A 25,894-nucleotide genomic window follows, 5' to 3' on the forward strand; every position below is an offset into this window, starting at 1 on the left:
ACATTAGCCTCTGTTCAATTTGGTCAGAACTGCTGAAAGTGATCAAATATAAAATATTTCTAAATGAATCCCATTTTATTACTTTCAAGGACATAAAGGAACTAGAAATAAGCCAAGAAAAAGTTTGCCCATAAAGGTCCTGGGTCCAGGAAAAGGTGAGAATGAGCTCTATAAAATTGACTACTATTGTTGCAAGGGTCTAAGAAATAGTTCCTTATCTGAGTTTGTAACAACATTTGGGGAAAAATCACATGTAGGAATTGGAAAAGCAAATTGAAAATTGTACATTATGTACAAAAAACTTACAAATGCAGTAACACAAATTGTAATAGTTCTGGGAAACATTTATTGAAATGTCTTACCTTTAGTAGCTTCATGAGACCTTCCAATTGGACCATTAGCTCTCTTCGGCTCTCCTGGAGAGCAGACATTCTCTGTTCCAGCTCATCCTTGCGTTGTCTGAGAAAGAAGCAATTGTCTTTAGAAACAGCATTCAATTCACTGAGCTAATCACATTTCCCAATTTTGTGAGACCAGTAGACTATCAGAAAACAGCATTGCTGGTTCTCTGATATGGTTACCAGGCAGGTAACTGTCTTCAAATGAATGAACAATTGCAGTTTGAGGTGTACTTTTATTTGTTAAAGTCATACAAAATTATAGAGAACTTAACATGAGACATTTAATGAAATATTAAATAATCATTTAATGGAATTTTTAAAAAAGGTTACTATTTTAAAAATGCTTACTATATAACAGATCCTATTCTGTGCCATTGCCTTCTCTTGACAAAATAACAACAGTAACAACAAAACCCAAATACCAAATTGTCACTGAAAAGGGCCAATCCTACAGATTCTCCAAATCCAAGATACCTTTTGTAAATTCACAGAAAATATGGATTACCTCAGTATTTGGAAATCTGATTTATAAATGCACCTTTAAAATCTGTTCCATCCTCAGTATGTAACATGGTACCCTTCAGAGGTTAAATATTAATGGAGCATACTTATTATAATCAACCTACTTGGTTTAAGTTTGATTTGATAAACTCAAGTCAGAATAAAGTAGTTCCTACATAATTGTTCTACAACTGAAAAAGATATATGAGATGTGTTTAATTTTGTTTTGTTTTTCTGGACTTGTATTAAACTGTCAGCAATAATTGAAACCACTAAGGACAACCTACACTCTCCCATTTATGTTGACATGAAGAAGCACCAAAAATATCTTTAACAGGGGAAAGAAATGAGACAGGAGAAAAATACTAACGATTCACATTTCTAAAGGCTATGTATGCTTTCTGAACCAACTTTGAGTCCATTATTTCAAGGTCATTGAGTAAGTAACATATATACTTTTTCCTTGACCCAAGGACTTCTGTTTGAATTTTAAATATTAGAACTTATATTCTAAAAATGTGTGGATGCCTTAACCATGTACGTTTTACTGTGTGAATGAACATGGCTGTCTCAATGGCACAGACACCATATTAAGTAGAGCTATCACAGGGACCTTGAAATAAAAACTGACAATATAAAAATGTCACCATGAGTTAGGTCTGTGACTCATTCAGTTGAAAGATATTTATAGGAAGACAGGTTAGAGGTATAAATGAGACATTTCTTATTTGCTTTCATACAGGCTTTTTCTATAATAAATTATAAATTTAAAATTTATAAAATTCTCAATCCTTTCTGAATATATTTTTATTTTTGGCCTTTCTTGCTACTCATGGCTTACTCATGAAGTGCTTCTTCCTTTAATTTCCTTTATAGTTGTCTCTTTTCTGAATCCAGAGGATCAGGAACATCATAATTTTGTAGACTTTAGTGGTTTCTTATTTTAGCCTGACTCCTTGGGCTGAAGCATTCTAATTTTGTAAGTCTTGCCCCATTCAAAAATATTCTTCAACGGCAAAGCCATTGACTGTTTTTCCTTGACCTTGTGTGCTCATGGTGTTCCAGATACACTCACAAAAGACTTCCGACACGAATAGGTAGTGTTTCTGATTTATTTCCAGTTTTCGTCTTAAGACTACTTTACAATTTTTTGCCCACTTGCCACAAGAGCACCTTGAGAAGGTCAAGGCAAAATCCTAACATTGTAGGGAAGAAATACTAAGGGAGGCTCTAGGCTCTATTATGGAAAATTGATGTGTATTAACTTATAATTAGTCAACATTAAAATAATCTCATTGTACATTTATTTTACAGTACTTATCTTTTAAAATATGGCATTTAATTCAATTAAAATCATTTCATAATGCCTTTTCTCAATCTTCTCTGTAAGAGTTTACATCAGTGGTTACCAATTGTGAATCCAATAACAAATCTGCAATGTAGCCTCCATCATTCCAAGGAGGTATGAGAAAATAAAGATGAAAAAATGATTTTATTTTCCTACAGCTAAATGTATTCTTCTTTAAAGGCATGCCTTTTTTCCCACCCTGAAATTCTGTCAGACAATAATATATATTCATACTAAACTTCCTGGATTTGAGGATGGTAATGTGATTATATAATTTTTTTCTTAGAAAACATACACACACACACACACACACATACTCTGAGGAATAAAGAGATATGATATCTGCAACTTTTATTTAACTTCTGTAAATCTCAGTTCCCTCATTTGTAAAAGGAGTGCAATAATATTGTCTATCTCCCAGGTTTGTTATGGCAATGATATGGAACAGTGCATGGAGAGCTTATCACATCATATGTGTCAGACTAGCAAATAGAAATGCCTGTTATAGAGCCACATCTGGGCTGGAAATGTGGCATTCAGTTTCCTTGTGGTCAAAGTGAAAAGGGAAACATGATCATTTAGAAAGTCAGAGATTTTAAGATAAAAATAAAACTATGCATTCATGAGAAGCAAGGCTCCACTCCTCTCTCCCTCTCCCCTGCCCCCAGCTGCAAGACATTTCTCCAGTTGGTTTCTTGGTAAGAGGTTCAGGAAGGATGTAGTGGAGGGGCCCTCTATGGCAGCTACAGTAAGGAGTTCCTGCGGCTGCCTCACACTGCCACCTCTCAGTGGGAGCCAAGGCCAAGGGAACTTTGCAAGAGGCCACTCTTTTGGAGCTCTTTGAAAGTCTGAAATGACACAAGGATAAAAGGATAACCAGAAGAGGGTTTCTTAATCTGGGGTGTCGGGGCATCTGTGAAATCCTTAAATTGTGAAAATGTTCAACACAGAGTAGGTAGTTTATAAGCATCTGGAGAAATAGCCTTCAAGGGAGGCTACTTCTTCCTTCAGGTAGAAGAAGTGTGTAAAATGTGGAGGCAGGCAAGCAGGTCAGCTGGCTTTGCAGATGACAGGAAGGCAAATCCAGACTCCTTAGTGCAGCCTTGGGCTCAGCTGGAGTCACAGGATGCCCACAAGTCAGGGCCAGGAGGGTGGTCAGAATGATCAGTCTATTCCAAGATGACCCATTAAGGAGGGAAGAAGTATCAGTTAGAAAATAGACACAAGTCTATCCAGATGACTTCTTGGTCTCTCTCTCTCTCATATGAAAGGGAATACTTTCAGAAACAAAGGCTAGATGGGGCAACCAATGAAACTGCTTATGAAAAATTTTTAGTCATCTCCCATGGTGCATAGGATGCACAATGGAAAATATTAAAAAAAAGATTCAGGCAGAGACTACCCTGACCCTGGAAGAAGAATGACTACTCTATTTCCATCTGGGTTTTTTTTTTTTGATCTCTTTCTGTGTATATTAGATTTAACTTCCAACTTGTGAGTGTGGAAGACCTCCATAACCTTATTTGACAATGGAGAGTTAATAGGGACTCACTTTTAAATGCCTTTAATGAAGATGATATAAAACATCACTTTTACTTTCTTTTCATTTCCACCTTTTCTAGATAATGGTATAGTAGATTGTGTAAGGATGTCTAGTACATGGCATTGAGGGCAGGGCAGAAAGCATATAGGCTGAGAAGGAAGAATTCCTGTTTCTTTTGTTAAATTTATTATCCAAAAGTATGAAGTGATCTCTCCCCATTGAGCAGCCCCATAAGCCGCAGGTTCTGCAGATGTCTTTCCCACAAGAGAAGCCTTTACAGGATCTACTCCAGTCATGGGCTTGGGAGAGGCACAGCGGATCCCAGCAGAAGAGAAGGTGCTCATGTTATCACGTCTGAAAAGCAGGGTTGGGATGGAAACCCCAAAAACATCCACGACAGTAATCAATAGGGATTTGGTAAAATCCAAACACAGTCACACAGAACCTGCTTAATTTAGTTTCTTTGTAGGGAGGAAGAAAATAGCACTAGTTCTGATAAGGGTTTCTGAGAAGAGGCATCTGTATTTACTATAAAAAGTCTGTTTCAGAGTTATAGATATATACCTGGAAGGTACTTGGCACCCTAACAGAAGGATTAAAAAAAAAGGTAATTCTTGCTAATTAAAAGTGCCTTGTGAAAGCTCAAGATGCCATTTCTGAGAGGGAATGCCTTTGAATTTATTCTTGTGTTGTTTCATACACAGATACATTTGAGTAGCTGCCATATTCAAGGCATAGTGCTCAGCCGGACTGCTGAGGTGGAGAGGGGGCGTGGGAGTAAGCGGGGGCAACTCTGGCCCTAATCTAAGGCCAGCTACTCTCAGCTGATTCTGAGGATGTGCTGAAACTCAGGGGTTGAGTCAGATGGCTCTCCAGGTCCCTTTCAACCCAAATATTCTATTATGACAGGCAAGACAAAGCTTTTTCATTCATTTGCAGAACAAGAAGGTATGATGACTAATTTTTGAAATCTGTATGTAAAGCTATTAGGGATCATGATTTAGACAAAATGGTTGCCTTTTATGAATTACGTGTAAAATTTCAAATTTAGAAAATTGTGATGTTTGTGCAGCTGTTGATGTGTTTGTTTTGTGAAGAATTTGTAACATAAACATGCTGTTAATAATACAAACAATGAAAAAAAGCTGAGTTAAATTTTTTTTCCCAGTGAGATTTTTCTTTCTGATCTAAGGAATACGTTCCTTTTATTTGTATCTACTAAAAGAATAACATCAATTCACAATAGCCAAGCTTTGGAACCAACCTAGATGCACTTCAACAGATGAATGGATAAAAAAATGTGGTATATAAACTTAATGGAATATTACTCAGCTATAAAGAAGAATGATATTATGGCATTTGCCCGTAAATTGATGGTGGAAGTGGAGAATATCATGCTAAGTGAAATAAGTCAGTCTCAAAAACCCAAAGATCAAATATTCTCTCTGATATGTGGATCCTAACCCATAACAAGGGAGGGTAGGGAGGGAAAGTAGAGAAGTTCATTGGAGTAGACAAAGGGAAAAGAAGGGTGAGGGTAAGGGGATGGGAATAGGAAAGACAGTAGAATGAACTGGACATAACTTTCCTATGCTCATATGTGAATACACGACCAGTGTAACTCCACATCATGTTCAACCACAAAAATGGGATCAAAATTGTAAGCGGTTGCACTCCATGTATGTATAATTTATCAAAATATACCCCACTATCATGTATATACAAAAATAACAAATAAACAAAAAGAATAACATAAACTTCTTTCCAAATTGCCCAAATATCAGCAATTAGGTGTATTCTATTAAATATTTAAAACCAAACATCTGGGTGTTATGGTATGCATATACAATTCCAGCAACTTGTGAGGCTTGGGCAGGAGGATTCCAATTCAAGGTCAACCTCAGCAATTTAGCAAGATCCTCTCTCAGAATAAAATAAAATAAGGGGTGAGGATATATTTCAGTAGTAAAATGCCCCTGGGTTCAATCCCCAGTACAAATAAATAATAACAATAATAATAATAATAATAATAATAATAATAGAAAGAAAGAGAAAGAAAGAAAGAAAGAAAGAAAGAAAGGAAGGAAGAAAGAGAAAGAAAGAGGAAAGAAAGAAATATCAGCAGTTATAGTGGCTCAGGGCCATTTCCCGGCTAGACACTGTTAGGCTGTATTCCGAATCTGGAACGTTCCTATGGTTCCTATGGCCTGCGGTGACTGGGGCACTGCCTTACCTGAGGAGCCGGAGCTCTGCCAGCAGGGTGGGGTTTTGCTGCGCCTTCTCTGGTGTGGGCTGAGACGCTTGCTCATGTTCTAGCCGCAGCCTCTGGATCTCCTGTAAGATTTCTCTTGGGAAAGAGGAGAAGGTGAGAAACCAGGGTCAGTTAACTTCTGGGACACCAGCCTCTGAGCAGAGTGATCTACCAGAACACAGAGCAAAGGGATCATCCTGTTTGGGAGCAGAACCGACTCTTACTAATCAACAGACTGTATGTTTGGGAGGCCCTGGTGTAGCCGTGTGGGTGCTGGGGTGAGGGGAGGGCTGCTTTCACCTCCACGTGGCCTGTCACACCATGAAGGCTCTGCAGGCTGTCAGGGAGTGTTATCTCCAGAACCTAATCATCTCTCCAGGAAGTCATGGAGTGCTGTGGTAATGTGTCCAACTTTGATGAGTGCACTGCTTAAGAGACAAAAATGTATCTTCCTATTATTTATGATCACACTCTGACACCATAAAGTACATGGCTATCAAGTAAGAGGTGCTTGGAGGGAAAAGAAGGATAAATGGTGCTCATTGCACAAAACTAAATAACCTCATTCTCTCACTAAGAATAACATTCTTCTCACCGAATTTTTCTGAGATGCCCCGAGTTAGGCAACATTCTCTCTTTTTTTTCTTAACATTTTCAGCTTTAACCACTGGTCTCAATGAGGGCAGCCTGAGAAGGAAAGTGCTTTTAAAAGGATTCATGTAATTGAGTCTGTGACATAGAGTGCTATTGGTGTGACCTCTGTCAGGGGGCGAGACATGTCAGCCTGTTATTGATGTTGAGGCCTGGGCTGCCCTGCTTTTGGTCGAACATTAAGCTGGCCATAAATGATATGCGCCCAGTACAAAGCCAATTATCCCTAAGTGAATCAGAAGCCATTAAGCAAGGTTACAAGTCACATATTCTTGGGGACTAGGGGTGTCAGTCTCCTCCTTATCAAAATGCACAAGTCACAGTAAGACAGAACAAAGATTGAGAATGGAAGGTAAATTTGGTGAGCCAGGGAGATGGCATTCCATTGTTAAAATAATTTTAAATGGCACAGTAATTGTGCAGCTATATGGGTTACAATGTGATAATTTTGTGTGTGTGTATGTGTGTGTGTGTGTGTGTGTGTATGATCAAATCAGGGTAACTAGCATTTCTTTCTTTCTTTCTTTTTCTTTTCTTTTCTTTTTTTCTTTTTTGTATTGGGAACCTTCAAACTCCTCTTGACTGGATAATAGGTACCAAAATATAGTTAGTAAGGGATAAGTTCTAGTGTTCTATAGCACAGGAGGTGACTATAGTTTATAATTTATTATTTCTCAAAATAACCAAAAGAGAGAAGCTCCGTGATTTTCCATTGGAAGGGAAGATGTATGTCTATTTCCTAGACACGGTGGGACCAGGAGGCTAATTAACAGTGAGCCATTACACCTTTCATGGGTGTGCAGAAAAGGCTGGATTGTAATTCAGTGGTTCAACTACAAAGTTCTGGCAAGGAAAAAAATATAATAAAACAATACATAACCTGCATTGGTAGAACTGTGCAGTCTTCTGTAATCTTATTTCACCCGATAACAGTTCTATGATATTTAGATACTATTATTATCTCTGTTTCACAGGTGGGGAAATCAAGGAATAGAGCAGTTAAAAGATTTGTTCGCGTGTAAGAACAAGCAGGTGTTGGAGGTGATTCGAGCTCAGGCTGGCTAGCTTCAAATGCTGTACATCAGACTGCTTCTGTTTCTGGCACTTGCTTTGACTGGTCTATTCTAGGCAGGCTCTCAAGAGCCCGGCTTCTCCCTGAGTCCTATAAGGGAACATTACCCTCTCGAATGATCACGGCTGACAGGATGCTGTAGTTTGGATCTAGAATGCTCCCAAAGGCCCATGTGTTGGAAGCTTGGTCCCCAACCTGTGGCACTATTGGGAGGTGCCAGAGCCTTTAGGAAGTGGGATCTGGGGGAAGGAAGGAAGGTCACTGGGGGTGTACTCTTGAAGAAGATATTAGGAAAAATTGATAAGCTCCATTAAATATCTCATCTTGGATGCAGTGTTAATCTGTTCTTTCACCTCTCTGTAGCACTTTGTTTCCTCTTCCCAATCCTCTGCTTCCACTGGGGCATGGGGATAGGATATTTGAGGGGGAACTGGGACTTCCTTTGTGGAAATAATCCCCGGATATTTGCCTTCATTTGGGTGTGCTCCTTCCTCTCTCTGATGCCTGGCTGCCATGATGTGAACTCATGTCCTGCACTCTGCGCTTCTGTCATGTCCTGCCTTGCCACAGACCCAACAGCAATGGAGCCAACCAACGACGAAAACCTCTGAAACCATGAGCCAAAATAAGCATTTCCTCCATTGAAGTTAATTCTCTCAGGTGTCTTGTCACAGTGATGGAAAGCTACGGCACCTGTTCATGAATTAGTTAGGGTAAACAGTCATGAAGCAAAGTGAGAAACTACCCTCCTCTTAAGCTCAGAGGTCTGTCTGATTATTGGGTTCACGGTCACTGTGGTGACCATGGGACCTGGAGTGAATTTCTATGGTGCAGGAGTGTGACCTGGATAATCCTCTGGAACAGGGCCCTGGAGTCTTTGCAGAGCATGAGGCTGCTGATTTAGAGAGACGTGAAGAATGGACTAGCAGCTACTCCTCAGGGATAAACTGGAAACTCTAGGAATCATGAAAGAACTCAGGCACAGGATGAAGTTCTCTTTCTACTATCCTTCTCATTCTGACTTCTGTTTTCTCTCCAGTCCTAGAAACATATATGCAGAGAGTGCAATAAAGCCATGGTGGTTAGAATATTTATGGCACTTTTTGGAAACAGAAATAGATTCACCTGAAGGCAGATATCACTGGGGTCTTTCCTATTCTCCCTCAAGTGATGGATACCCATGGCCCAATGGAAGCAGAGGACCAAGTGGGAAAACAAAGCTCTCTGGAGAGGTAGAAAAGTAGGTTAATGTTGCAACCAAGATGAGATATTTCATGGACTGGTGAATGTTACTAGTCTTTTTTTTCTAGGAAAGAATGTAAAAGTGAAGTTGACCCTTGTGGAAACTCAGACCAGGTTTGATCTGTTCCTCCCGATATTGCACAAACAGCTCTTTAATCTTGACCTTGTATCTCCTATTCAGAGATCCAAACTCTGACTTTCCTCTTCATATTAGGTCAGAAATTGTGTGTGTGTGTGTGTGTGTGTGTGTGTGTGTGTGTGTGTTGGGGGTGGGGCAGTTGGAGGGCAGAAATCAGAGAAAGAAAGAAAAGAAGGCCACTAACAAAATCTGGGTGGTATGAAGATTAACTTTGGAAAATTTTTGATAGAAAATTTAGAAGTGAACACTGAAGAATCTCATAAATAAACATTCTCAATATTTCTTTTTTTTAACCACCTCCTGTTTTGGTTCCATTAATCCTATCTCAGCATCACCTACTTAAAGTATGTCTTCCTCCCTTTCAGTTTCTAGCTAACTTCTTGTAAATGCAATATGTCCTGACCACTGCTTTCCATCATGACATTATAAAATTCAGATTCTCTGGCCTGATCTACAAGATTTGTATATTAATGTTTCCATTTTACTATTCATCTCTACCTCTTGGTGCTAGCCTGACAAGTATCTTCAGCACTTTTCTCAAACTTTATGGGTATTTTTTACTAGTAAATCTATCTTCCATCTTGCACTGCCAGATTTCACTATTTTTATATGTGCAACTAAAACCCCATCTTTTCCACAAAGTTTACCCCACCTACCCAGACCACAGTGGTGGTGAAGTGGATCACCATCACTGGGAAAAAAGAGCAGAAGTGACACTTCACTTTCTAATTTTAATTCGTAGCATGGGGATGATAATAGTCATTCTGTCCACCTCAAAGGCCTCTTCTGAGCATGAAATGAAACAATAATTGTCTATGTGTTCTATAAATATATAAGATTGTCACTGATCTCTTTTCAACACCTTGAAGCAAAGACCCAGGTTTCTTATTTCTGCCACCTGGCATCTACGGTTGGATGTTATCAATCTCAGCTTTGAACCTTCCCTCATTCGATGGCACTTTGCTGGTTAGCAGTCATAGCAAGTTTTAGAGAAAAGGGTCTAAGGGTTGGAGAAGTGGGTAAGGCATGATGCCTGTTAGAAACTGAACAAAAGGACCATCTAGAAAGCCAAATCCTTCTCTAGAAAGTGGCCTCTACTTCTCTAGAATCAGGCCTCAATCGTCTTGGCCTTCCAATTCCAGATGAGTCCATCCATGGGTCCCTCCTATCCTGCTTTTTGTTTTGCTCTCTCTGTTGACTTTATTATGAGGCACTCACTGATGTACCGAAGCCTATTATTCCGACTAATTTGGAAAAACCTTTCATGTCACATGTTATAGGTTTACTTTGTCGAGTAAAAAGAAAAAAAACCCACTCTGCATTTCAATTTCAATTCTAATATTTGCGAAGGATTTTTTTTTTCCTAAAGGAGTTGAAATTTTGGATGAAGCCAAGAATTAAAAACTGGTCCATTTTTCTTTTTGTGTACCCTTTTTGGTGCCCAAATTGGTGTAAGGCATCGAGACAACATCTGAACATGGCCTCTACTCCCCATCACCATCAACACTCAGGGACCTGGGTAGCACAGCGGTTCTTCTGAATTGTTGGCTCTGAACCCTCCGCTGGTAGTTCACGTGCTTTCTCCAGTGCCTCCCTGCTCCCACCTGACCTTCGCCTCCAACTACCTGCCCTTTCCTTTCTTTGCATTGTTTCTCATACTGGATATTAAGTGCCTTGGCTCATTTGAAATCACTTCCTTCTCTCAAATGCTTTTTCTGACTTAGGACAATTATTCTCACATAAGTAGATATAATAGAAGGAATACAAAATAAAACAAGCAGTTTCACAGACCTGCAACTATCCTGAACAAATTTCAATTTATATGGGCAATTTTTTCCTAATTCTTCACCATGTTTTCATTTTCTCCCTTTAAAAATTTTGCCTCCTATTACTTGGGAAGTTGAGAGGGATCACATAGGGCACATCTCTCTGGGAGGTCAGCATAGAGTAATAATTTCAAAGGCTATAAAGTCCTGGTGTCACATTTATGGGACTATTTCCATTCTAATTGGTAGTCTCCTAATGATGAGAGATCGGTCCTGGGACAATTAAACAAAAAATGTTTTTGCTATAAAAAGTATGAAAATGTGCCAACAGTTGGCACTTTCCTTTAAATTTTTATCTATAGAACTTCAAAGAATGCTTTTGAAGTAAATGCACTTACTGCAAAATTCTCAGGTAAACCTCTATAGGTATGAAGTCATCATCATATCCTCCTCCTTTACCCCATAACCTCAAAAATGATATCAGTGTTTCAGAATGGGATTAAATGTTTAAATCTTGTAATGTCATTTCAAGAAATATGGAATATATGCACAATTCCTGTTCTGGGCTTACTCAGCACTGAGTTTGAGAGCTGACTCAACTATTCATTATTTTTTCATTCAGGGTACTCCTAAGCATCTGCAATGTGCCAGGAATGGTTCTGAGCCCCACGGGCTTCTGTTCTCAAAGAACTTCTATTTCAGTGAAGGAAGATAGAAAACAAGCAAGGAAGCAAACTCCTAAATAAGATTATTTCAGATAGTGGTAAGTCTCTTCTCTTCTCTTCTCTTCTCTTCTCTTCTCTTCTCTTCTCTTCTCTTCTCTTCTCTTCTCTTCTCTCTCTCTCTCTCTCTCTCTCTGTCTCTCTCTCTCTCTCTCTCTCTCTCTCTCTCTCTCTCTCTCTCACACACACACACACACACACACACACACACGAGATTTAATAGAAATTGTCACTGGGGTAGGAAGTAGTGGGCAAGACTAGATAGATGTTTTTTAGGAGGTAGCACTTGAACAGAGTACTGGATGACTGGAAGGAACCATCCTGCAGAGACCCACAGGAAGAGCTTTCTGGGTTAAAAGAACTACTAGAGCAAAAGAAGAAGCTGCTCAAATCTGGAGTGTGATGGGCAGTGGAATCTTATGGTGGTAAGGCAGGCAGGAGCCGGGTGAGGTAGGACCTTAAAACCTATGGTGAAAGAAGTTGGTTTGAATCAAAGTGTGATCGAAAATCTTCAGAGGTTTCAATGTGGGAATAATAACATGATCTGATTTATGTGTTAAAAAAATGACAGATTGGATTGGGTGTTGGTGATGGAGATGAAGAGGACAGTTTTCAGGATAGGCTATGGAGACAGAATCAATAGAACCAATCTGTATTGAATAGAGAAAGGACCTGCTATGGAGTGGACATGGAGATGTTTGGCGTGAAAAACTGGGGGATGATGGTATCATTTCAAGTGCATCTTTAGTCTGGATCCTTACAGGAAGCCTCTTTAATGAGCCTCCTCCGTGTCTCTGGGTGAGAGGGATAAACTTTGCCTAGCACCCAGGAGGGCCCTACTGCATGTAGCTTGTTAACAAAAACAGATGTATCAGAGAAAGGGATTAAGAGTGTCTCGAAGTAGAGCATTAATTTTTTTTTTTTTGCCATCTCAGAACACACACACACACACACACACACACACACACACACAGAGTTTTCTCATGAAATTTCTGTAGATCTGAAGATATAAAGACTCAGCTTTCCAGAAGCCAGCATCACTGACTCAAGATGTCCTCCCTTAAATATGCATACAGTGTGAAATTCCAGGCTATAGGTTATTAATGAATGCACAGTTTGATCAAAAAAGCCAGCATGTCTGTTAAGCCTTACCTGTTCTTGTTTTCTAGTTCTGCAATCAGCTGCCTTTGTTGCTTATTTGCATCAATGGTGAAGGAGATGTCAGGAGCACTTCTCTGCTGAGTTGGCTGCTGCAAAATATGTAGTTCACATGATTTATTACTGGGAATGTGAACCCACATGTGTTTGGGAACATAGGGCGCATGAGATAGGCAGACAAGGAAGGGGAAACTATTTCTATCACAATAAAGGACAAAAACATAAAAAATTAAATTGCTATTCCTTTCCTAAGAACCAACTTTTCTGCAGCTCTAGAACATATCTATGCAGTGGAAAACAGAACATAATTTGTTGGTAGGCAAATAAACAAAACAGGAAAAATTTGTTTTTCTGTTTTCTGATTTGAAGTCTTTTGGAAGCTATTTCATTCTTGCCATGTGTTCCCATGGCAATTATTCTGTCAATATAGGTGGGTTAAAAAATGTTACTGTTGAGGTAACTCTTTCTGTACTACTGCTCAATCATTCTTATTGTAGATTTCAAAATAGTTAGAAGAGAGGATTTTGAATGTTCCTAACACAATGAAATGACAAACATTTGAGATGATGGAAATGTTAATTACTCTGATGTGATCATTACATATTGCATATATATTTACTCATATTACACATATACACATCACACTGCATGCCATAGATATGTACAAATGTGTATCAATTACAATAAAAGTATTTGGGCTAAGGATGTAGATCAGTAGGAAAGCACTTTCTTAGTGCGTGCAAGACCCAACATCAGAAAAAATACAATACAGGGGTAGAGAGAGAAGATGGGAGGGGAGAGGAGGGGGGATAGTAGAGGATAGGAAAGGTAGCAGAATACAACAGTAGGGCATTATGTAAAAATGTGGATGTGTAACCAATGTGATTCTGCAATCTGTATATGGGGTAAAAATGGGAGTTCATAACCCACTTGAATCTAATGAATGAAATATGATATGTCAAGAGCTTTGTAATGTTTTGAACAACCAATAAAAAAAGAAAAAATACAATAATTAAATAAATAAAAGTATTTACAAAACTAAAAATAGAATTCTAACAAAAATTTCAGTTTTGAAAACAGTTAATTTCTTTTTTTCTTCTTTTGGTCAAGATGCTTTCATGTATGTCTTTGTTCATCCATGTAACGTTACATCTATGGATTCATATATATATTAGCTTCTTCTACCTTCCTACAGCAGCCCATTATTCTCAATCATGCAACCAACTTTAATAACTAATATACATGCAATCACAAATTTCTTCAATCTCATATGATACATATCATAAATTCTATCATATAATATTTTATGTATGTCTGTATATGTGTATGTGTATTCATTCAAGGGTTTATTTGGAATTATTTTATTTAAAAAGGGGGTCAGACTAGGTACTAGTCTTGCTTTCTTTGTTCCACAGTACATTATAGAAATTCCTCCAAGCCAATTTTCATTGCTTTTAAAAATCATAAATAATTTTTCTACCAAAGAATGTGAAGCTTTTAAAAATGGTACTTGCTGCCTAAATTGGAAGACACAGAGAAGTTCAGCCTGCTTTTTAATGCCCATAAACCTAACTGTAGGAAAGGTTCAGAATAGTAAAAGTCTGGCTTTCCTAAAATTCTCCTATGATTTTTATTTTTCATTTCCTTTTAATAAGGAAATAATCTGTGTTGCTAATGAAAAATTCTGAGGTTCTGTGTTCTGTATCCTAATTGGCTTTTGATAGTTAAGTTTGACATGTGACATTTTTTACCTATGATCCAGGTTTTCCTTGTGAACTTGCTATATTAAGCCTCTCTTTCTTCCATATATTTTATGCATTGATAAAAGAAATTTATTTGAGCAAGTTGTGGATTTCAGTAATTTGTTTGCTATTTATATTAATGGATCAGGAATCATATAGATGAAGGAGGTGTTAAGTGGGTTCTAGCAATGTTATAACCATAATATCTAAAGCTATGATTTTTGCTATACTAGATTGTTAACTGAAAAGTGAAAAAATGGAAGAGACCATAAAGTAGTCACTATTTAGTTCAGCTGCTACAGTATGTAAATAGCCATAGATATAATATGTAAAAAAGTGAGATGGTGGTATTCTGATAAAATTTTTACTTGTGGACATTAAAATTAAATTTCATGTAATTTCACTTGTTACAAAATATGACTCATCTTCCTTTCCCACCAATTGAAAAATTAAAGATTATTTTTAGCTCATGTACAAAAATGGGCTGAATTTGGCTCTAGGTAGTTTGTTGATTCTTCAAGAGTTAAGAAGTCTCTTAACTTATTTGCAATCAATCAATAATAATCAACATAGAGGGAAAACAATACCAAGCTATAAAATGTATAGAATCTAACTTACTTGATTTAAAAAATTAGGACTAAGAATTTAAAGTCAAGAAATATAAGAAATAATATATGGTAAGTCAGTTCTATATAATTAGGCCTTTTGAGAAAAAAAAGTAAGAAAGAAGAAAACAACCAGAGATTTGAATTGGAGGAGAAAAAACAAATATAGGCAGACTAAAGGGAAGTAAAAGGTAGAGATGAAGGGAGAAATCAAAAGAAGGGAGATATTTATTAATTTTTACTGTGTTGGCATACTTTAAATATGTAATTATATTTAGCCTCTTTAATTGATGGAATAGAGAGAGAGATAGAAGAAAACAGATTTTTAGAATATTAGTCATAAAATATAAGATCACCACTTTTGAAATTTGGTGTACAAATTTCTGATCTTACTACCTACTGGCAACATTTTGGGGCATTATAAGGCACCCAAACCAGCTAATTTTATGTAGTCATGTCTCAATATGTGGCCTTCAAGAAATCCAAGTTTATATCCTTATGTGGCTTTTAAAGTCTACTACATTTTCATAACATAGACTGTAAATATATATATGTAATATATATATATAAATATATCCCATATTATATATATAAATATATCCCATGTTTTATATATATATATATATTCCATATTTTTTCAAAGACCAGGTCTAGCTTGTTGATTAGCCATATTCTATTAAATAATTTGATCAATTAAAATTCACCTGTTATTTTACTATCTTGTTGGATGCCCTTCAGACTCAAGTTTTGAATTTGAGGACATCCTACTCTTCTCATTTGAATAAAATTTCCTTAAATTTTAAGTTGCCTCAAATATACTGATTCATTCATTTTTCCATTCAACACATTTTTAAATTCAACATCTATTATGTAACACATATTGTGGCTGATGTCCTATATAAAGATGTTTCTTATTCTCAAAGCATGGACAAATATAACTGGTATTATTACTACTATGGTTAAAGTAGCACAAGACTCAATAGAAGCACAGAGAAAACATGACTACATCATTAAAGTAACCAGGAAGGGAATATTAAGGAGATGACATTGAGTCGACCTATTAAGTGGGTGGAGGGGTCATCTGCTGGATGGGTGAACTCTAGGTTTCTGCATGGTGTATTTGGAAATGGATAGACCACAGGGTATGAAGTGGTGAGGGGTGGAAAGGCAGAGTGCTATAGGAAATCTAGTGACTGAATAGAAGAGCACAGTGAGAAAAAGATGTGGGATTTTCCATAGAGAAAACGTAAAAAATGGACCCAAGTAAATGACTTTTCTATCTCCATTCTAACCTGGAGATATCTTGCTAATGATGATTTATTTAGTTAACCATAGCATTCTTGAGATGTCATTATGAGAAGATTGACAAAAGAACACAAATGAATGTAAGAATGTTATCATTCCTGTGATGAATCCACAAAGATTGTATATGATATAAGTAGGTGGACAACACAAATAACCAATGTTCTTAAGAAAGGAAAGAAACAGACCAGAGAAGTTAGTGCCATCTAAATGATCACATGCACACAGAGAGTTAACACTGCACTAGGAATCACCAATTCAAATGTTGAGTGGGGCCAGGGAGGTAAAGTAAATGAAAGAAGGAGACTAGGGGTGGGGCTTGTGGCAAAATGGTGAATGCCTTCCCTGTCCAGAGTAAGCAAGCAAAGGAAGGTTCCTACTCCAGGTACCTGCTGCTATGAGGAACGTGGACCTGGTCTTGTTAGTCTTTCAAGATAAACTGAAAATTCAGAGTTTTAAGGTTAACCATCTGACTTGTTAATGCTGACAGCTAGTAAAGAATTGAAAACACTGTGGGGGCCATATAAAACACTTCTGTGGGGAAAATTTAGACATAGGCTATATTTTTTGTGATGAATAGCTTATGAGCCATGTTCATAGTTTATTATCTTATTTGACCCTAATTACATGTAGCACTGATATATATATATATATATACATACATACATATATATATATATATATACATACATATATATATATATATATATATATATATATATATATATATATATTCAAGTCTTGCATCCTAAAACTGGGAATTCACTACTACCAAGAAGCCATAAATGTAACAACAGACACATGAATCAATAAACTAGTACTATTTTCTTGGTAATTAGCATCAACTGTAATGATAATAATGGACATGGCATGTGAAATTCAAGGATCCCAGATGCCAACAGATGAATCCTTTCACTCAAACTACTTTTGTATATATATAAAATTATAATTATACCTATTTATAAAAGAGGAAACTGAGTTCAAAGAAGTGGTGCCTTGCATGAGGTCATGGAGATCTGGGACTCAGATGCACAAGCCCATACTGCTGAGTCCACGTCTTACTGCCCCACACCTCTGTCCATAGAGATTTATGCATGAACAAGGGCCAGAAAACTTGGAAAATAAGTCTTGACAGAAATCATGTTTTTCCTTTCTTTTTGAGTAAATCCCCCTAACGGGGTTACTTGTCCTAAAATATAGTTCTCTCATTCTTTCAGTTGACTTTAATTTTCTTGAGCACAATTGTTTTTTATTTATAGCATTTAAGATTTCACAAAGTCCAATAGTATCTCTGCTTTATAATAGTGCACTTTCAGCCGGCCTGCATCCCTTACCATGTAGATCATGGTAATTTCTAACAATATTACAGTTGCTGATATTACAGAGAGCAAGTTCCAGGGCTAATGCAATGGGTCATGGTTTCCATTTGGGATTATTATTTAACTTCTCAGCATGAAGGACTCTGATAATGGCAACATCCCTTGTGAGAGGGGCAAGTAGCAGATTCCTCACTTTAATATCCTACCACTCATTGTTTTTTGCAATGCATCAATAGTAGCTCACTCTCAGTTCAGCATAGATGAATTTCAAATAACAGTGTTAAATGATTGCTTTTGCTTTAGAGATGAAAGCAGATGGAGAAAGATTTGAGTCCTGTTTCCCCTACTGGTGTATTTCAAGTGTCACTTGCAACTATTCTGCCTTTAACCTAGTATCTTTGCTAAACATACTTGCTTTAAATTCATTGAAGAATCATAACCAGTCCTTACTCTTTTCTTTGTGTGCTCATATGGGGGACAGGACTAGGTAAAGGGGGTCAGATGGGCTTCTAGTTTGACCATATTGGCACATTACTGTACATATTTTGTTCTTCAAGTCTGCCATTCTAAAACTGGGAAATCACTACTACCAAGAAGCCATAAATGTAACAACAGACACATGATTCAATAAATTAGTACCATTTTGTTGGTAATTAGTATCAATTATAATGATAACAATGAACATGGCATGTGAAATTCAAGGATCCCAGATGCCAACAGATGAATCCTTTCACTCAAACTACTTACAGACGAGGAGGATTCTGCTGCCAGTCTTGCTGCGTACCTGGCGATCAGCCTGTGCTCTTCATCAAGCCGGTTTGAACTCTCAAGCATACTATCCAGAATAGAGCAAGAAGTAGAGTGTTAGACAATCAAGAAAGATTGACATATTCATATCACCATCAGGGGGTCTTCCTATTTCAGTTTTTCAATGCCAAAAATTTGCAAGCTGTACAAAACCCTGCTAGGTTAACGGTCTCCAACTTTGATTCATGACATAATCTAATATGTGGACAGGAAGTTGAATAATAAATCCTGAGTTCACGCAATTCAATCATCTTACTAAGAGAGCTCCAAAGAGAAATGACTTTTATAATCAACATTTCTGATATAAAAATTCATTCTTTAATTTAGTTTTGTTGTTTTTAATATTTTTATTTCCCTATTATACGAGTAAGGCATGGACAGAGTTCATAATGTTAGAAAATATGACAGCAAGTAGAAAGGAAAAAAAAATCCCAGCTGTAGTTAGTTTCCAGTGACCCCTTCTGCTAGTTTTGACATCCTTACGTAATTTCTTCCCCTGTAGTATGAGCTGGCATTACTAACTTGCTTCTGATGAATAGAATATGGCAGAAGGAATGGAATGTTGCTTCCAAAATTAGGTCTAAAAAGACCATGGTTTTGGTTATGAGATCTCTTTCTCTTGAGCTCTCTTGAATTGTTTACTTTGTGGAAAGCTTGCTGCCATGTCTAAAGCATGTCTGTGGAAAGGCACATGTGATGAGGGCTTCAAGCCAGCCAACAACCAGGTGAATGAATCCCCACCAATCCCCACCAGCACAGCCTTCAGATGAGCTCAGAGCCCCAGTCCACAGCTTAACTGTAACCTCAAGAAACTCCTTGAACCAGATGCAGCTCATTAAGCCAAACTTGGATTCCTCCACAAAACTATGAGTTAATAAATATTTTTTGTTTTTCAGCTGCTAAGCTTTGGGGGTGAAGGTTATGAAACAATAGATAGCTAATACAATTCTTATCTCTAATATCTATAATATTAATATCTATAATATTTACTTTCCAGGTAATTTACTTTTTATATTTACAAAGAAGTGGCTCCCCATAACATTAATGGTAATTGTTTAGTGTCTACTATGAATTTATAGAAACTTTTTTTTACTAAGCTGTTCTGAATCCCTGAAAACTAGGACAGGTAGAAGTATTATCAGTGTTCCCAAATTTCAGAAAACTTTGTCTTCTGAAGCCCTTCATTCAAGCTTCAGTTTGGGGTACTATTAAAAAGAAGTTCTATGAAACATACCAATAACACTAATCCTGTTAACAGATTAATTGGTCTTAGTTTGTCTTATCAGTTATTATGGTGTACATCGGTCAGAATCAAGATTAGAAACTGGTTCTTCTCATTTCCAAACATACTGTATTCTTCTCCATTGGCTCTTATACTTTCGTTTCTTAATAAAAACATTAGCATTCATGATTATACATTTTAAAAGACACACTTCCATACCAATATTAAGGTTATAAGAATTATCCATTGGGAAGACTCAGAGCCACATGAATAATATACAACTATTTATATGTGCATTTACATATAAATTAAACATGAGACACAATTTTTAAACTTTTATTCTAAGGTGAGAGAATGAGTGAAGTTCATTACATACTTCTGGTATGTTGGCCTGCCACTTCAAAATAGCTCTCCCCTGGTTGGCTAATGCATCACTATAAATCTATTTCTGGACGTTTGGAAGACTTTCTTGTCTCCGTTATCTCTGCTTCTCTCTGTACCCATCACAAATATAAACTATACCTATTTTTAATCCTGAATACATTCACTCTAGATTTAGCCCCTTTTCTGGGCTACAGTAACAAACTAGAATATTTCTAAATTTCCCTATTTACCAACTCACAGCTTCATTCTCAGAAAGAGGTATTTATTTTCTTTTGTCCAAGTGGTAATACATGTAAAAGATGTCAATGTATCATCATTGTGAGTGACACATTAATAACCTAAAAATTTTTAGATAGTACCGTATTACTGTTTTGCCTCATAAGTATCTTGTATAGATTTGTTAACAATTCTTGTTTCTTTCAAAAATTTCATCTACTATCTGTATGGTCCAGATCAGTGCTTCTCAAACTTTAAAGTCAGAGCTATTTCTTAAGGATTTTGTGAAAAGGCAGTTTCTGAATTCTGTAGTGGGCAGTGGTAGACTTTGGCCTGGGAGCTGAGAACCTGAATTCTTATGAGATCCCAAGAGATACTGAAGAACACTTTGAGTAGAAAGGATCTAGAAGACAAAATGGGAAATCCAAATACATGAAGTAAAGCCCAGATGTAAGTCATATAAAAGAAATATTTTTCATGAGAGTTTAACTGATACTAACTTAGCATGTGTGATATTTTTATAAACATTCCCCTGAAGACCAAAAATTCTAGGAAATGGGGCTCACAGAATGTGTAGCGTCTCCTAAAGTAGATTGAGATCTCAATCAGCACACAAATTTAGACTTGGAATAAGAAAATAATTTTCATAGCAAAACACAGAATTATTTCTGGAAAATTGGTACTTTAAAGCAGATGTTGGTCTTTATAAAACAATGTCTGCACTCTGCAGTAGTTAAAAATAACTAAGTTTCTTAGTGTAGTTCCAACAAGAAAGAGCAAGTTACACTGTTTTTGCTTCAAACATGACTACCAAAGAGCCCATTTCTTTTGATTTTAACATGTTTCTCACTTCTTGCTGGCATATTAGAGACTATCTGCCTAATTCAACACAGTTTGCACAGGCAAAAGGGACTTTTAATCCAAGCCCAGGATGATGATCTGTTTGCTTAAGACTGGCTTTGAACAGCTGGGGTGGTGGCTCAGTGGTAGAGCGCTCACCTAGCACATAAGAGGCTCTGGGTTCGATCCTCAGCACCACATGAAAATAAAATAAAGGTATTGTGTCCACTATGACTAAAAACTAAGAAAAAAGAGGGCTGACTTTGACAGAAATACTCATGAGTGTTTTGATAAACAACAAAGACAACTTGATGAAAACCTCTTAATGTAATTTTTATCATGAATGACCAGCAAGTGTAAATGATCTGAAGGTTACATTCAAAAAGTCTCCTAGCAATGTAAGTTGTGAAGTTATGGGGCTCTGTCTAGCAGGCGATAACTCATATTCCATGCTTTCCTTCCCCCCACACTGTGTGAACGAGAGCTGGTATGATATATTACCCCTCTGTGCACACAAAAAATTTATGAGTCCACATGTTCCTTTTCAGTATGTTCAAATTATACAAAGGTGAATGAGGCATTCTTCTGATGGATTCCATTATTTCAAGACTTCAATTACAAACAGTTGAGAATGAATAGCCAATAATCCCTGAATCATTAAAATATGTACCAATCCCAACCCTTCCTCCCTTGCTAGCTAATAATTTCAGGACTTTATTTTCAGTAATCTTGCTACAAGACTATGATGAATTAAAAAGTGGCTGCTGTGTTGACAGCCTTTCAGAGTGGAGAAATCCATTATTTTGAAAGCTCTCCATTTTCTCTCTTATATGCATGGATGGAGTTCGTTGCCAGTGATTTCAAATGACAATCTAGGACACTCAAGTGGCCCCATCTAAGCCAGGACTTACTAAATTGTGATTCAGCAACAATTTCTGAGAACTCATGATGTGTTCACATTTTGATTTCTTGTGGGCCTGATCTGACTTCCAGGGTGGGACAGTCAACCCCAAATTGTTGTGATCCAAGGGGCACCACAAATGCTTCTCTAGTTTTTCCTTGGTATTTTTTCCTATCTATCTAGGAATATTATCATTAGAGCTTAATTTTAAAGCCATCCAGTCTCTTTTCTGGTCTTCTATTAAAATACAAGGAGCTAATGGGAAGATTATTGTCTAGGGAGGCATTATTATTTAATACTTAACTGGAGGGTTTCTTTTTCAGATTGTTTCCAATCTTTTGCGGGTGATTGAGAGCAAAATGCTATGGGAAAGTGCACTGTTCAGACAGTTAGGAGTCACCAAGCATGAGAGAGTAAGGGTGGAGAAGAATGAAATGGTACTGGGGCCTGAGCAGTGTTTTCGTGGGACTAAACCTCAACATTATGATCCTTTAATGAGTGGTTTGTAAGAAATAGACAGGAAATAATGGAATGGAATTCTTCATGGATAATAATAATTAAAAAGCTTACCATTATAATGTCTCCTCCTAGGGATATCTTCAAACTCTTTTATCAAGATTCTGACCTTAACAACTCACTATGTTACAATCAAGGTCACACTCTCAATCAAATCTTTGGTTAACACATTAAAAATACTAAAGGCATACAGTTTAGTGGATTCAATGTTGAAGTGTGTTTTGAACTGAATTTAGTCCCCCCCGCCAAATTAATATATTGATGTCCCAATGCCCTACTTTAGAAAGTGACTATTTTGGAGATAGGGCTTCAAAAACAGTAATTAGGGTTACATGAAATTTTAAGGATGGGGCTCTAATACAACATGACTGATGCTCTTTTAAGAGGAGGAAGGGATGTTAGGTATGCATGGGAACAAGGAAAAGGTTATTTGATGACACAGTAGTGAGGTGCAAGCCAAAGACAGAGGAGAAACCAACTCTGCTGGCACACTGATCTTGGGATTACAGCCTCAAGAACTTTGAGAAAATAAATTTCAGTCCCTCAGTCTGTGGTATTTTGTCATGGCAGCCTTAGCAAACTAATAAAAAGTGGAAGAGATCAGAGAGCATTATTTTTTTTAAAATTCTTGTACAATATCACTTTTAATTTTTCATTTTATTAACCCCTATTAATTGGCTTTGCCACATCAGTGAATTGCTGGTGCTTGTCCACATTTAGCCCCTCTATCTACATAAAGCTTAATGGTCTACTTTTCCATCTGCTGTATACTTCTATACTAAGGGGTAATAAGGGCTACTCTACACAGATGATTGTTTTTAATGGTAAAAATATTTATTTTATTGTTAAAATATTTATTTTATGTTAAAAAAAATTTCTGCATATCCTGACAATTTTTTTCAGGGTAAGAGGGAATTTTAGGTACAGCACTATCAATATTCTACATCTGCAGGTGTTTATTGGGCACCTACTGAACACCAAGAACTGTGTTAGGTGCCAGAGAGGATCTGTTTCCCATAGAGGGGAAGATAGATGGTAAATCAACCACCCACCCATCCACCTAAGGATGACGGTTAAGATGAAGAAATAAACAATATACCATGACAGTGACTTATATAGGAACCTACAAGAGGTGGTGCCTTTAACCTAAGATTGGAATCCAGAAGAGTCAGCACACATGCATATCGAAGGTGGGTAGCAGTGCAACGAGGAAGAATGTTCTAGACAGAGGGAAGAGCCAGCATCATGGTCTTGATGCAGGAAAGAGCTTGGCTTGACTTAGGAATTGATTCAATGCTGATGTGACTAAATATTCTGATGGAGAGGGAGAACCTCATGAGAGCTGAGACTGGGGAGGGGTAGGCGAGGGGCAGCTCACACAAGGGCTTGTAGGCCCTGGTGAGGGGTCTGGGTTGTAAACTAAGTGCAGTAGGAATCCAGCAGGCAAGCTGATGAAAGTTTAGACCTCATGTATGAAATCCAGAAGTGGGTATTTTAAGAATGTGGTATGTGTCTTTTTTTTTTTTTACCAAGTATAAAATATTGTAGAACAATTTCAAGCTAGTTGGGTTATCAATCCATTTATCAAGAAATCTGTTGGCATTACAAAAGTACAGTCTCTTGTACTGGAGGAAAACACAAGCAGAACATTTTTAACCCAGTTTTATGAGAAGTCTAACCAAATGTCAGCAATCGATTGTGACAGTGAACTACAGACTGGAGCATTAGCTGTTTTCCCTCCGTCCCTTCCAAAGTTAAAAGAAATATGCTAGAAGCTTCTGAATGATAAACATGTGGAATATAATTGTGGTTGGAGGTAGAAGTTCTAGGTCTGTTTCTAATCTTTGGTCTGCCAGCCAGAGACACTTCCCTGTAAGTCTCTGGTAAACCCAGACACTTGGTGAATTTAGGGGAGAGCAGAAAAGTCCCACTGTGGTATATTTTGAGATACCTCCTACCTGAATTGGAGAAGGTGTTTAAAAGCCATAAAGGATTTTTTTATTTTTAATTTAGGAAGGCAGTAGCAGAAGTTCTCCCCTGAGCTGCCGTTATCTTACGTGGCTTATCTGACATCAGAATCAGCAATGACTTGAGTGTTTCTTTAATTTAGCAGTGGACTACTTACACATGGCCACTTTCCCATGGTGTTAAGTAGTTAATATAGGATAGAAGAGTACAAGATTCCCACGTCAGGAGCCTGTCTGAATAGTGGCAGAGACCAACCTTTTGATGGAGATCAACGGAGGTGCCCATTTGCTGAGCATCTCATGAAGGATGCAGACAGGAGCCGGAAGGAATGGGGAAGAAAATGGATGGTGGCTAGTTTTAGAAAACCTGTGTGCAAGCCCCTAAAGACATATAACCTTGGATGAGGTCTTAATGTGGTGGGACTTGCATTTTCTTTATAGGGAAATGGAAACAATATCCAACCTTCTAGGACTTGGAAAAAGTAAATTAAATAATGTGTGGGAAAGGGCCCTGTCATTTATAAAGCACTTCATAAATGCAGAATTTATTATTTCCATTCTATCTTGATGAGATAAAAGAAAATGAAAACAAAATTCTTGTCTTTTTAGAAGCTTAGAATTACTACGAGAAGTCACAACTCATGGAGCTAGTTGACGGAAGTTAACTTACAGGCAACCACCATTTTTCTGACCTATATGTGTTCAAAAATATTTATTAAAGGGAAATAAAAAAAATCACACAGTAAGAGATGCAACTGCAGAAGTAAATATGTGTAGGCTGCAGTGTGGAGAAATTACCCATGAAAGCTTCCTAGAGGGCAAGTGTTGATGCAGGTTTTACAAAAAGTGATGTTAGCACAGTGGCTGTGAGCTTGGATGGGTAATAGTTAAAATCTCTGCTCACTGTTTAATAGCTGTGTGACCATGAAAGAGTCAGGTAAACTCTTTAAAATGATTCCTCTGCTCATTTTTAAAATGGGAATGGCTGTATTTACTCTGTGGAGTTACTCTAAGGATTCAGAGAAATCATGTGCATAAAGTTTTAGCAGAACTTAACATGAAGCAAGTGCTTTAAAAATAGTAGCTCTTATGATTATTACCATTATTATATACCTCACCGTTTTGAATGATGGTCAAGAATTAGAGTTCTGATGACAATATAGAAGGTGATAGATCACTATATCATTTATATGAAATCATGACAGGTGTGAGAAATTGTCAAGACCTAATAAAACATAAAGGAAATGGAGGGGAAAAAATGAGAAATCTGAAGAAGTTG

The 25,894-nt window shown here is 37.2% G+C and overlaps 1 protein-coding gene across 19 annotated transcripts in view; it reads right to left on the bottom strand.

Moving 5' to 3' along the window:
- Dtna (dystrobrevin alpha) overlaps positions 1-25,894 on the bottom strand; it is a 348,780-nt gene that overhangs the window by 26,854 nt on the left and 296,032 nt on the right. For all 19 annotated transcript variants that reach the window (XM_078030189.1, XM_078030188.1, XM_078030194.1 and 16 more), the window contains 4 exons: positions 18,510-18,597; positions 12,789-12,886; positions 6,027-6,140; positions 363-459 (listed from right to left, as the gene is read on the bottom strand). In XM_078030189.1, the coding sequence (XP_077886315.1) occupies positions 363-459; positions 6,027-6,140; positions 12,789-12,886; positions 18,510-18,597 (397 nt within the window). The remainder of the gene's footprint in view (positions 1-362; positions 460-6,026; positions 6,141-12,788; positions 12,887-18,509; positions 18,598-25,894) is intronic.

Source organism: Ictidomys tridecemlineatus, chromosome 13, assembly GCF_052094955.1.
Source record: "Ictidomys tridecemlineatus isolate mIctTri1 chromosome 13, mIctTri1.hap1, whole genome shotgun sequence".
In the NCBI taxonomy this organism is placed as follows: domain Eukaryota; kingdom Metazoa; phylum Chordata; class Mammalia; order Rodentia; family Sciuridae; genus Ictidomys; species Ictidomys tridecemlineatus.